The 14,866-nt window shown below is 44.1% G+C and overlaps 1 protein-coding gene across 6 annotated transcripts in view; it reads left to right on the top strand.

Annotated features, from left to right (window-relative positions):
• The window catches only part of LOC129704093 (VPS10 domain-containing receptor SorCS1-like), a 678,236-nt gene that overhangs the window by 536,850 nt on the left and 126,520 nt on the right, over positions 1–14,866 (top strand). For all 6 annotated transcript variants that reach the window (XR_008724683.1, XM_055646979.1, XM_055646982.1 and 3 more), the window contains exons 9-12: positions 691–870; positions 1,500–1,646; positions 3,006–3,108; positions 6,543–6,631. Coding sequence is in view for 5 of the 6 variants with exons in the window: in XM_055646979.1 (XP_055502954.1) it covers positions 691–870; positions 1,500–1,646; positions 3,006–3,108; positions 6,543–6,631 (519 nt within the window). In the remaining variant the exon portion in view is untranslated. The remainder of the gene's footprint in view (positions 1–690; positions 871–1,499; positions 1,647–3,005; positions 3,109–6,542; positions 6,632–14,866) is intronic.

Here is a 14,866-nt window from a genome sequence, read left to right as displayed (position 1 = left end):
GTAACCTCCTACTAAACCTTTCCACAAATCCCCACCCCCTTTCTTCCCCACACCCTTCTTTTTTTTCCATCCTCCCATCCCCCTTCTCCGTTGTGACACACCTGGACTCATATTTCTCCCCACCTTGCTCCATTCTCCCTCCAGCTTCACAACTCTTCAGTCCTGTCTCACACCTGCTTTTATCTCTGGCCTTTGTTCCAACCATCTGCCTATCAAACCCCCCTCACCTACATTCATTGATTACTTGCCACACTTTGCCCCTCACTCCCGTCTTCTAGCTTTCCTCCTTCCCACCAATCCGTCTGAAGAAGGATCCTGACCAGAAACATCACCTACTTCTTTTCTCCAGAGATGCTATCTGACCCGCTGAGTTACTCCAGCTTTTTGTCTCTATCTATCCATGTACATGTTTAATTCTTTGTTAAACATTGCAATAGTCCCTGCCTCAACTACCTCCTCTGGCAGCTCGTTCTATCTGCCCACCACCCTGTGTGTAAAAAAGTTACCCCTCAGATTCCTATTAAAACTTTTCCCCTTCACCTTAAACCTCTGTCCTCTGGTTCTCGATTCCCCTACTCTGGGCAAGAGACTCTTTGCGTCCACCCGATCTGTTCCTCTCATGATTTTGTACACCTCTACTAGGCTTAAGACCTCTCAGCGTTGGTAACATGCAGCTTTCTGTCTCGGCAGGACATGCACATTATCAGCACGGATGAAAACCAAGTGTTTGCTGCCGTGCAGGAATGGAACCAGAACGACACGTACAACCTCTATGTGTCGGACGCCAGAGGAACCTACTTCACTGTCGCTATGGAGAATGTGAAGAGCAGCCGAGGCCCAGAAGGGAACGTGATGATCGACCTCTATGAGGTAATGTAATGTCTGTACTCAGACATTGTAATGTCTGCACTCAGCAGCGTGCTCGAGACTATGGTGCTTCAGGTAACATGACACAGGGGAACCAAACCATTTACACAGCAAGTGACCATGCTGACCTTGATATTGCAGCACTCCAACTGGTAAACGGATCTGATTATTCACGGCAGGATCAAACTGGAAGAGACTAAGCACATCATTGAGTCATACAGCGTAGAAACAGGCTCTTCAGCCTAATTTGCCCTCGCCGACCAACATGTCCTATCTACACGTCCCACCTGTCTGCATTTGGCCCATATCCCTTTATCCCTGTCCAATCCACATACCCGTCTAAATGCCCAACCGATAAAGATCCTACTGCAATTTTTGACAACCATCTTCACTTTCTACAAAACCACCCATTTTTGTGTCATCTGCAAACATGCTAATCTTGCCATGCACGTTTATAAATGGCCTTTCTTTATTGGCTATATATCCCCATCGATTGAGACTTTGTTCCACTAAGGATTTTTCAAGAAATGTATTAAAACCATGTCAAACTTCAATTGATTTGGATTGGATGTGCTTTGAAAATTAGCCCCCATTTCAGTTGATGGTATTTTAATTGTAACCATTTTTCCTAGGTAGCAGGGATAAAGGGAATGTTCTTGGCTAACAAAAAGGTACAGAAACAGGTCAAGACATTCATCACGTACAATAAGGGAAGAGATTGGCGACTTCTGGAGGCTCCGACCACAGATCTGAGAGGCAAGGACCTTCACTGTCTTCTGGTAAGTCAACGTATCAAGTGGTCTATACATAGTCTCACCCACCATTCATCTCCTCATCTTATTGCGTGATATTGAGGCAAAAAATTCATGCCAAATTGTACAAAAACAATTGGCTAAAATATACATGAAGTATTGGAAGTCTGAGGAAAGGTCCTGACCCAAAAAGTTGTTTGTCCATTTCCCTCCACAGATGCTGCCTGACCCACTGAGTTTAGTTTATATTCACAGTGTGTAAACAAGCCCTTCAGCCCACAAAATCCGCAGCGACCAACATTTACCCAAACGCTAATTCAATTTTACACACGAGGGACAATTTACAAAAGCCAATTAACCTACAAACCTGCACATCTTTGGGATGTGATAAAAAAACGTTTCAGATCAGGGACCTTCACCAAGTAAAATGGCTGTCCATTCCCTCCATAGATGCTGCTCAGCATGCTGAGTTCCTCCAGCACAGTGGCGCAGCGATAGAGTTGCTTCCTCAAAGTGCCAGTGACCCGGGTTTGATCCTGACTGCGGGTGCTGAATGTGCACGGTCTTCATGTGACTGCGTGGGTTTTCTCCAGGTGCTCCGGTTCCCTCCCACATTCCAAAGATGTGCAGAATTGTAGGTTCAACGGCTTCTGTAAATTATCCCTACTGTGTAGGGTAGAACAAGTGTACGGGTGATTGCTGGTCAGTGCGGACTTGGTGGGCTGAAGGGCCTGTTTCCACGCTGCATGTCTAAAACCAAACTAAAACACTTTCTGTTTTGCTCAAGATTCCAGCATCCTCGTGTATCCATCAGAATGGGGATGATAATTTCTCCATTATTACAATAAAATCAAAATATTCAAATTAATGTTGAAATCTGAAATAAAACAGAACAATGCTAGAAATTCTCAGCAGGTAAGGGGGCATTGTTGAGACACAAACAGATTTAATGTTTCTGTTTGATGAACTTCATCTAATCCATTTTGTTCAGCATTTCCATCATTTTCTATCTTTTTGTTCACGCTTCCAACATCTTGAATTCTCTATGTATCGGAAGGAGCTGGTTTACTCCAAAGGTAGACACCTTTTCATACTTTTAGTTTCATTCTCCCCTGACTCTCAGTCTGAAGAAGGGTGTCAACCTGAACCGTCACCTATTACTTTTCTTCAGAGATGTTACCCTGACCCGCTGAGTTACTCCAGCACTTTGTGTCTATCTTTGTGTTGAATTCTTTATCAGTTCCTATTAATCAGGATCTTTCCCTCTAAGATGATGCACTGTGAAGATCTGTGATCTTAACGGCTCAGGTCACCTTAGTACTGTGGTAGATAGCAGTGATGGTGATGACTGGTTTGAATCATACTGTGTGTGACTCCTGTTTACAGCCGTACTGCTCCTTAAATCTGCACCTGAATGTGGCACAGAATCCGTATACATCTGGCAACATTGGCAGCAAGGATTCGGCACCGGGCATCATCGTGGCTTCAGGTACTGTACCACTCAAGGTTTTGTTTTTGGTTAGTTTAACCATACAGCATGGAAACAAGCCCCAAGGCCCACTGAGTCCACGTCGATCATCGATCACCCGTTCACACTAGTTCTATGTAGGAAGGAATTGCAGATGCTCGTTTACACCGATGATAGACACAAAATGCTGGCGTAACTCAGCGGGACAAGCAGCATCTATGGAGGGAAGGAATGGGTAACGATTCGGGTTAAGACCATTCTTCAGTCTGGAGAAGGGTCTCGACCGAAACGTCACCCATTCCTTCTCTCCAGAGATGCTGCTTGTCCCGCTGAGTTACTCCAGCATTTTGTATCACACTAGTTCTATGTTATCCCACCTTCTCATCCACTCCTTACACACTTGGGGCAATTTTACAGAGGCCCAATTAGCCAACAAACCTGCACGTCTTTGAGATATGGGGGTGAAACTGGTACACCCGGAGGAAGCCCACGCAGTCACAAAGCAGAATATTAAACTTTAGACTCGAGTAATATAGCGGAGAAACAGGCCCTTCGGCCCTTCAGCAATCACCCCATACACCAGCACTATCTATCCTAGGGACGATTTTCAATTTTTGGACCGAAGCCAATTAACCTACAAACTTATACATCTTTTGGAAATGCTGCTGCAGGTAAGAATTTAATTGTTCCATTATTGGTACATATGGCAATAAATATTCTTGATGGTTGGTACAGTGGTGCAGTTGGTAGAGCTGTTGCCTCTCAGCGCCAGAGACCCTGGTTGGTGCTTAACCTGTGTGGACTTTGTGTGGAGTTTGCACGTTCTCCCTCTGACCACTGGGTTTCCTCCAGGTGCTCTGGTCTCCTCCCACTTCCCAAAGACGTGCAGATTTGTAAGTTAATCGACCTCGTAAATTACCCCTAGTGTGCAGGGAGTGGATGTAAAAGTGAGATAACATAGAACTGGTGTGAACGGGTAATCGATGGTTGGCGTATTCGGTGGGCCGGAGGGCCTGCTTCCATGCTGTATCTTTTAATCAATTTTTCATCAATTGATTACTTCAATCTTTCAATCTATCTGCAAACGTTTAGTTTAGGTTAGTTTGGAGATTCAGCGTGGAAACAGGCCCTTTGGCCCACCGAGTCCACGCCGACCAGCGATCACCGCACAATAACTGTGCTACACACTAGGGACAATTTCTATTGTTTTTATCCATAGCCATTTAACCTACAAATCAGTACATCTTTGGAGTGTGGCAGGAAATCAAGCAACCGGAAAAAATCCATGCAGGTCACGGGGAGAACATACAAACACTGTATCGACAATACCCGCAGTCAGGATCGAACCCACGTCTCTGGTGCTGTAATGCAGCAACTCTGTCGCTGCACCATCTTGGTGTCACCATTGGTAGATGTCTTTCAGCTGTTTCAGATTTTGGAATCCCATCCCAGAAACTCCGACACCCTCTGCCCATTTTGTTGTATCCCTTTGACCAAGATCATTGTAACAATTGTCAAGCATTGTCCATTCATGTGTATGTCATGTGCACAAGTGCAATACAATGAAAACTTAAGGGCCTGTCTGTCGCACTTCGGCGTCATTTGAACGTCACGCAGATCGCGTGCAAAGATTTTGTACATCCCAAAACCCTGGGGCGCCGTGCGCGACCGCACGCCATGCCTACGTCACCATGCACCATGCGCACATCACGTGCGCGGCACAACGCGCGCATCGTGACGCGTAAATGATGTCGTGTAAATTACGTGCGAATGACGCCCAAGTGGGACAGGCCCTTTACTTGCAGCAGCATCACAGGCACATGGACATAGAAAACACACAAAAACTTAAATTATACATAAATTACACCTGGATTCAAGACAGTGAAGAGCAAAAAGACTGTGCAAACAGAACAAGGCACGACATATTGCAATGTTAATGTTTGTTTGCTTGGGCATTTTACTGGTTTGTGAATGTCATATAATCCAGCTTGCTGTCTGTCACAGGTAGATGTGTCATTATAAATTCACCAGACAATTCACCCACAGGAATAATTCCTCCTCTTTCTCTTGTCATATGATGTCTCTCTCTCTTCTTCTTTGTTGGCGTGGAACTTATTCAGTGGAACATACTAACAATGGACAAGGTTTCTATACAACGATTAGACCTGAAATTATTCATACACATTCACCAGGGGAACAGTTCAAAGGCCTTCCATATAGTTTTTTTTTGGGAGGGGAATCTGAAAAGGAATGTTTAATTTAGTTTTGTTCAGAGATACACTGAGTCCATGCAGACCAGCGATCCCCACACACTAACACTATCCCACACACTAGGAACAATTTACATTTTTACCAAACCCAATTATCTTACAAACCTGTACTTCTCTAGAGTGTGGGAGGAAATCAGAACACCTGGAGAAAACCCAAGCAGGTCACTGGGGGAACGTGCAAACTTCATACAGACAGCACCTGTGGTCAGGTTTGAACCCGGATCTCTGGAGCTGTAGGGCAACAAATGTACCACTGTGTCACTGTGCTGCCTGAAGTGAGTTATGAGTGGATCAGAAAGTGGGATAACAGAACCAGTGTGAACGGGTGATGGCTGGTCAGCACGGACTTGGTGGTTTGAAGGGCCGGTCTCTGGAGCTATAAGGCAGCTACTCTACCGCTGCGCCTTTGTGCCGCCTAGTTTCATGACCTGACGCTAGATTTTCATTGGGATCTGCAGTTTTCTGAGACTTCCTGTTATCCAAAGATAGTTATGAGATCAAATTTTACTGCCAGGTCACTCCATATCTACCCCAACATTGTTGCGACACAAGGAACTTCAGATGGTGAAATCTTGTTACCCTGTTATAGGAAAGATGTTGTCAAGATGGAAATAATGTAGGGAAGATTTACAAAGATGTTGCCAGGACTCGAGGGCCTGAGCTATAAGGAGAGATTGAGCAGGCTAGGACTTAAAAAAATCATGAGAGGAATAGGTCAAATGCACAGAGATTTTGCCCAGAGTTGGGGAATCGAGAACCAGTGGACATGGGTTTAAGGTGAGGGGGAGAAAGATTTGATAGGAGCCTGAAGAGTAACTTTATAACACAAAGGGTGGTAGGTGTATGGAACGAATTGTCGGAGGAGGTAGTGGAGGCGGATAATATTGCAATGTTTAAGAAACATTTAGACAGGTACATCGATAGGACAGGTTTAGAGGGAAATGGGACAAGCGCAGGCAGGTGGGACTAGTGTAGATGGGACATGTTGGTCAGCATGGGCTATGACTGTTGCAACATTTTAATAGCTTCAGTGCCTTGGTGAAGTCCTGGGACAGTGCAAAGTGCTTCAGAAACCCTAGCTTTCTCTGCCTTCTTGCATTTGCAGGTTGTCGGTAGTGGTCTGGTGTAGCTGTGAAATAAAACGGTTCAGGAGACTGATGTCTGGTGGTTTTATTTGAATTTCAGGTAACGTTGGCCCTGAACTAAAAGTGGACAACGACAACCCCACCGGCAGCATGTTCATCTCAACCGATGGAGGAAACTCCTGGAGACAGGTAATAAGTTCATAAAGTCATAAGAAATAGTAGAATTAGGCCATTTGGCCCAACAAGTCTATTCCGCCATTCAATCATGGCTGATCTATCTCTCCCTCCTAACACCATTCTCCTGCATTCTCCCCATACTTCTGACACCTGTACTAATCAAGAATTAGTTCAGTAATGGTGAAGGGAAGACATTTTCTCCTCATGAGCCTGCATTTGACCTTCCTTGACTGTTGTCAAAGAAATGAGTGGATCAGAAAGTGGGATAACAGAACCAGTGTGAACGGGTGTCACCATTGTCAAAGAAATGTAGACACAGGGAACTGCAGATGCTGGTTCTCCAGAGATTATCTTTAATCAGATGTTATTGGACTTTGTTTCTTTGGCCAGAACCATGGGTTGAGAGGAGAGGCTGGTTGACCTTTGCAGTGTCCACATTGTGTTGATATTCTTTCACTTGGACCCCAGCCTCTGATGAATGGAATCATTTGCTATCTATCTTACACTGAAGTATCTAACTGATCATCAACATATCTACCTCCCTTCCATTGGCTCCCATCCACACTTCACTCTGCCTCGGCAAGGCCACCAACATAATCAAGGGCCAGTCTCACGCGGTTACTCCCTCTTCCCCCCTCTGCCATCAGTCAAGAGGCACAGAAGGGTGAAAATGCACACAACCAGATTCTGAGACAATTTCTTCCCAGCTGTTATCAGGCAACTGAACCATCCTCTCACCAATTAGAGTGTGGTCATGACCTCCCATCTACCATTGGAGTCATTTGAACTGTCTTAATTTGGACTTTAATCAACTTTATCTTGCACTAAACATCTCACCTTTCATCCTGTACTCTGTGGATGGCATGAGTGTGATCATTTAAGGACTTTTCACTGAGTGGATGCACGCAACGGTACCGGTGACTATGATAAACTAAACTAAACAAGGCAGAGATGCTGCCTGACCCACTGAGTTACTCCAGCACTTAGTGTCGAAAGAAAATTGACTATAGGGTTATGGGGATGCATAACTTCACTACAAAGTGTTGTCCATCGCTGTGCCTCCATGGATCCTGCCAGACCTGCTGAGTCTGAAGAAGGGTCTCGACCCGAATCATCACCCATTCCTTCTCTCCAGAGATGCTGCCTGTCCCAGTCTCCAGAATGTTGTGTCTACCTTTGGTTTAAACCAGCATCTGCAGTTCCTTCAAACAGAGTTCCTCCAGCAGTTTGCCTATTGCTTGTTGTACCTGACTGATTATGTGCTGTTGCAACAGTAATCCTGCTCAGTAGAAGGGCAACTGCGGCTTTGGACTTTTGGATGTATTTTACCTTGTAAGATGGCACCAGAGCATGGCAACTCTTTGCGTGGTGGTCCCAGAGGAGGGTCTATTATCATCTGAAACATTAGCTCGACTCTTTCACTTTTCTCCCTGCAGATCTAGCTACATCTCTCCCTTTGCTCCAACTATTGCACTTGAGTTTGGCTGGATTGTTTTTATGTACAGTATTATCTGATTTACCCACTGCATTGTTTCACTACATCTCAGTACACGTGCCAATAATAAGCCTAAACCTAAATCTAATGCAGGTTTACACAAAGTGCAGGAGCAACTCAGCGGGTCAGGCAGCATCTCTGGAGAAAAGGAAAAGGTGACACTTTGGGTCGTAACCCGTCTTCAGCCTGACGTGTTGAGGTGTTCCAGCACTTTGTGTCTATCTTCAGTATTAGCCACCATCTGCAGTTGTTTCGTACACACTAATGTAGGTTTAGGTTTAATATTGTCACCTGGACTTGTTTTGCCTGTGATTCAAACAGATCAGATATGCTACACATAGATACAATCAATTCAAACTCATGTCCAATAGATAAAGCAAGCGGGAGGATACAGACTGCAGAATACTCAGCATTGTAGCGCTTCAACAGAGACAATTTCCAATGGACATTACCCGTAGCTTAAGGAAGTAATGTTGCGAAGCCTGATAACAGAGAGGAAGAAGCTGTTCCTGAGTCTGATGGTGGGCGCTCTCAAGCTTGTGTACCCTCTGCTGGAAGGCATCAGGGCGAAGGAGAAATGACCACGATAGGACAAGTCTTTGTGTATGATGGGAACTTTTCTAAGTGTAGATGGGATCAATGATGGGAAGTCTGGTCTGTGTGATGAACTGGGACGAGAAGCCACTGGTGTGTGGCTACCATCCTTGAGATTACATTGAATGTTTAGTTTAGTTTAGAGATACAGTGTGGAAACCGGCCCTTCTGCCCACCGGGTCCACACCGACCAACGATCACCCATTGACACTAGTTCTACGTTATCCTACCTCCACATACTCAACTATAGGGGCAATTTACAGAAGCTAATTAACCTACAGACTTGCACATCATTGGAATATGAGAGGAAAGCAGGGCACCCAGAGAAAACCCACGCGGTCCCAGGGAGAATGTGCAAACTCCGCGCAGATTGAACTTGGGTCTCTGGAATTGTAAGGCAGCAACTCTACCGCTGCGCCACTGTGTGGCCCCATCTCCAGGTCACAATCCTGTCTCAATGCAACGATAGCCAGAATTGATTCTTGTGCTGTCTTTGCTTAGTTTAGTTTAGAATTAGAGCACGGAAGCAGGCCCAAAGGCTCACCGAGTCCACACCGACCAGCGATCCCCGCACATTAACACTATCCGACACACACTAGGGACAATTTACACTTATACCAAGCCAATTTACCTACATACCTGTATGTCTTTGGAGTGTGGGCGGAAACCGGAGATCTCAAAGAAAAGCCACGCAGGTCACGGGGAGAACGTACAAACTCCGTACAGACAAGCCCCCGTAGTCAGGATCGAATCTGGGTCTCTGCCACTGCAAGCGCTGTAGGGCAGCAACTATACTGCTGTGCCACCATGCCTGTCTTGCGACACAATCTCAGTATAGGCAGCCACACACTAAAGAACCAAACAATGAGATAGGTGTCCAGTTAAGCCAGAGAAGCGGTGTTTTGCTGGACCTTGGAGCAGCCTGCTGTCAGAGTTAACAGGCAGTGTTGATAAATCGTTTGATCCACAAGACAGCACCTCTGACAAGGTGTTGGCACTATTGATGCTTTCTACTCATCATTCAGGGCCTGAGCCCAGAACTTGCTGATTCAGAAATGTGAACACGTACACAGGTCCAATTTACAGCTGACATTTATATCAATACGTTTTTTTTAAAAAAGATGTGTCTGCCATATTCTCAAGAGCGTGCTGTTTCGAATTTCATCCTCAGTCTGCAACAGGAGCCGATGAATTTCTAGGACTTCAAATAAAAAGAACCTTGACTGTTCCCAGTCATTGTGAGACCATGAGGGTGGCACAGCGGCGCAGCGGTAAAGTTGCTGCCTTACAGTGTCAGAGAACTGGTTTTGATCCTGACTATGGGTGCTGTTTGTGCATAGTTTGTACATTCTCTCTGACTGCGTGGGTTTTCTCTGTATGCTCCAGTTTCCTCCCACACTCGAAACACATGCAGGTTTGTAGGTCAATTGGCTTCTGTAAATTCCCCATAGTGTGTTTGCGATATAAACAGCATGAACGCGAGGTGATTGTTGGTCGGTGCAGACTCCGTGAGCCAAAGGGCATGTTTCCACGCCCCTGTCTTATGCCCCTGTCCCACTTAGGAAACCTGAACGGAAACCTCTGGAGACATTGCGCCCCACCCAAGGTTTCCGTGCGGTTCCCGGAGGTTTTTGTCAGTCTCCCTACCTGCTTCCACTACCTGCAACCTCCGGCAACCACCTGCAACCTCCAGAGATGCTGCCTGACCCGCTGAGTCAATCCAGCATTTTGTGCCTATCTTCAAGTTAGTTGGTTATTGGGCTGCTGTAAATTGCCTTTAGTTTATAGATGAGTGGGAGAATCTTGGAGGAGTTGATGGGAATGTGGGAAGTAGAAAATTGAGTCATGGATAGTCATTGAATCCTAATGCAGGGATACAGGCCTTTCAGCCTAACTTGCCCACCCCGGCCAACATGGTCCAAATAAACACTACTCCCACCTGCCTGTGTTTGTCCCGTATCCCTCTAAACCTGTCCTATCCATGTACCTGTCTAAATGTAAGTACAGGAAGTAGTCCAGTATTAATATAAATCAGTGCTTAATGATCAGCATGGGTTTATGGGGCTGCAGGGGATGTTAGCATTCTGTATGACACTGTGGCACTAATTGTAGTCTGGCATCTTCGTTCACGCGGAGACCAGCGGTGAATTGTTATTCTACTGCATCTATAAACAAGGACCTTGTGACGAGCAAGATTATCCCATCCTGCCATTAATTCAGCAAACCTATGCCAAATAAAGCAAACACCTTCACATTCATCAGGATGTTGTGAAACTTTTTGAAGGATTTCTGATAAATAATTTGACAGCTACTTTCTCTGTTTTAGCAGAGGACTGAACTTGAATGGCAAGGCAGTTACTGCGAGAAGTATCCGTGGGCGAATTCAACAAATCTTAACCGAAAATACAATTAACTAATTTAAGAAATGAACATTCTCAAAGCCGCTCTGATTCAAGCTTTAAGTCAGTGACAGTCTGCATGAAAAGTGATTTGGAGCATAGAACGATCCTCCATCAGGGCAAAGCAAAAACTGAAAGAGTTTTAGAGTCATACAATGCGGAAGCAGGCCCAACTTGCCCATGCTGGCCAACATTCCCCATCTACTCCAGTCCCACCTGCCAGCGTTTGGCCCATATCTCATTAAACCTATCCTATCCACGTAACCGTCCAAATGTTTTTCGATAGTACCTGCATCAACTACCTCCTCTAGCAGCTTGTTCCATACTCCCACCACCCTTTGTGTAAAAAGGTTGCCCCACCGGTTTCTATGTTTCTATTAAATCTTTCCTCCCTCGCTTTAAACCTGTGTACCCTACTTCTTGATTCCCCTACTCTGAGTAAAAAAACTGTGTATTTACCCTGCATATTCCCCTCATGATCTTATACGCCTCTATAAGATCACCCTTCATCCTCCAAGGAATAAAGTCCTGGAAATTTCAGTAGGCCAGGCAGCAGTGATCCAGTGCCACACACGTGAATTTTTCTTTCCGTAGATACTGCCTGACTTGCTGAGTATCGCCAGCATTTTCTGCTTTTGTGTCTGATTCCCAGAAACTACAGGTTTTCTGTTTAAAATGAATTCTAGAAGCAGCTTACTTCTTAATTTACAATGGCCAATCAACCGCAATGTTTTATTATTGCTCAAAATGTCAGCATCCACATGCTCTTGTGTCTCCGCTCTCTTTTGAGAATTGGTTCATCTGTGTCAATATTTCCGCCTGTTTGTTGTGCCCTTGTCACAGCAGTTACTACGTTCCAGGGTAATTAACTGTGGGAAGCACTTCGTGCCAATTCAACATGAAGCGCTTTTGCGTAAGTGGATGTGATTCCAGGTCCATCAATCCCACTTAGTCAAATGTTCATCCAGTTCCTTATATATTTAATTCCCTTCAACATGCGACCATTCTTATTATTTATTATGGTGAATAATGCTTAGGAAATGAGTGATTACTGGGCAAAAACTATAACTCGGCCTACTCTGAAGCAGAGGAAATGATCTTTAAACAAATGAATCCATCAAAAACGTCAACATTTGGCAATAAAGATAGGGCACGATGGAGTGCTCACTAAGTCTTTGTCTTCAGAATTGAGAGAGGGCATATTTGTGCTGCTTGAGTCTCAAGCATTCTATTCAAGATGACAGACATCTCGAGTGTTTTCACTGAGAGAAATTAGGGCATTTTTGTTTATGATCTATATTTGTTAAGTAGTCCATTAATATTGTGTAGCCGTAAAATATATCAGTCTTTAACAGATACTGATGGATGACTTTCATGATTTATTCAGCTCTTAAAATATTTTGCATAATTAGTACAGCACATGAAAGAAGTACAGCCTTAGACAATACAACAATACTAATCAGGGTAAGGGTTTTCACTGACTGGGAAATATGAGTGTAAGTTCACATCAGAAATGATAAAGGATTTTTACTCAAACTGAGCAGTATGGGTAGCTTGTGCTTCCATTAGTTAGCTAATTAGTTCAGCTTAGTTTATTGTCATGTGTACCGAGGTACAGTGAGAAGCATTTTTGTTGCGTGCAATACAAGATTACAATCGGGCTGTCCACAGTTTATAGCTACAGTATAGAGGGAATAATGTTTAGTACAAAATAAAGTCCAGTAAAGTCCGATAAAAGATAGTCTGAGGGTCCCCAGTGAGGTAGATGAAAGGTCAGGACTGCTCTCTAGTTGTTGATTGGATGGTTCAGTTCGAGTGATACAGTGTGGTAACAGGCCCTTCACCCTAACTTACCCACACTGGCCAACATGTCCCAGGTACACTAGTCCCACCTGCCTACGATAGGTCCATATCCCTCCAAACCTGTCCTATCCATGTACCTGTCTAACTGTTTCTTAAACGTTAAGATAGTCCCATCCTCAACTACCTCATCTAGCAGCTTGTTCCATAAACACACAACCCTTTGTGTGAAAAAGTTACCCCTCAGATTCCTATTAAATATTTTCCCCTTCATCTTGAACCTATGTCCTCTGGTCCTCGATTCACCTACTCTGGGCAAGAGACTCTGTGAATCTACCCGATCTATTCCTCTCATGATTTTGTACACCTCTATAAGACCAACCCTCATTCTCCTGTGCTCCAAGGAATAGAGACCCAGCCTACGCAACCTCTCCCTATAGTTCACACCCTCTAGCCCAGGGCAACATCCTCGTAAAATCAGTTGCCTGATTACAGTTGGAAAGGCACTGTTCCTGAATCTGGAGGTATGCATGTTCACACTTCTGTACCTCTTGCTGATGGGAGAGGGGAGAATAGGGAGTGACGGGATGAGACTTGTCCTTGATTATGATGGTGGCCTTGCCGAGACAGCGTGGTGTAGATGGAGTCAATGGAAGGGAGGTTGGTTTGTTTGGTCTTGGTGAGACCAAACATAGTCTTGGCGATCGCTTCGCCCAACACCTCCGTTCGGTTCGCACTAACCAACCTGATCTCCCGGTGGCTCAGCACTTCCCCTCCCCCTCCCATTCCAAATCCGACCTTTCTGTCCTGGACCTCCTCCATGGCCAGAGTGAGCCCCACTGCAAATTGGAGGTGCGGCACCTCATATTTTGCTTGGGTAGTTTACACCACAGTGGTATGAACATTGACTTCTCCAATTTCAGGTAGTCCTTGCTTTCTCCCTCCTTCCCCACCCCTTCCCAGCTCTCCCACAGCCCTCTGTCTCCGCCTCTTCCTTTCTTCTTCCTATCCCCCCCTCACCTCCACATCAGTCTGAAGAAGGGTCTCGACCCGAAACATCACCTATTCCTTCGCTCCATAGATGCTGCCACACCCGCTGAGTTTCTCCAGCAATTTTGTCTAGCTTTGGTTTGTTTTTTGTTTTTTTTGTTTTTTTTTGAAAATATTTTTTATTGGAGATAGGTACATAACCTATTACATCATTACTGTCTTACATTTTTAAATTGATAATATTGTCAGTTATTATTACATTGTCTCCAATACTTTTTGCCTTTTTCTTCATTTTTTAAAAAACTAGATAGAACTAAAGAGATAGATGAAGTAAAGGAAGAAAAGAAAGGAAAGAAAAACAAAAACAAAAAAAAAAAAAACAAAAACAAAAAAAAAAAAAAAAAAGGGAAAAGGAAAAAGATAGTTAAAGAAGAATGGAAAAATTTATTAAAATAAAAAACATCGTTCGAGATATGTTCGTACATTTCAGAGTATAGCATTTCATCCAATCTTTAGCCCGAGTGCTAGTCAGGTTCCTGTGCTGAACTATTCTGACCCTTTAAGTAATCAATAAAAGGAGACCATGTTCCAACGAATAATTCCTGTTTGTCCAACAGGGAAAATCTGATTCTTTCCACGTTTAAGGTCTCCGTCATTTCTATAATCCAAAATTTTAGAATTAATTTTTTTCCTGTTATTAAACTATAATCAATAAAGTTTCTTTGTGTTATTCTAAATGTTTGATTTAATTCTAATATTCCGAGTATTATTAATTTTGGATCTGGGTCCAATTGTGTGTTGGTTACTTTAGATATTATACTAAAAATATTTACCCAGAATTTTTTAATTTTTGTACAGTTTGCAAACATATGCTGAGTTTCTCCAGCAATTTTGTCTAGCTTTGGTTTGTGTGATGGTCTGGGCTGCGTCCTCAATTCTCTGCAATTTCCTGCAGTCTTGGATGGAGCT

This window comes from Leucoraja erinacea, chromosome 15 (genome assembly GCF_028641065.1).
Source record: "Leucoraja erinacea ecotype New England chromosome 15, Leri_hhj_1, whole genome shotgun sequence".
NCBI classification, from domain to species: domain Eukaryota; kingdom Metazoa; phylum Chordata; class Chondrichthyes; order Rajiformes; family Rajidae; genus Leucoraja; species Leucoraja erinaceus.
The sequence above is the reverse complement of the archived record's forward strand: the minus strand, read 5'-3'. Positions and strand labels throughout refer to the sequence as shown.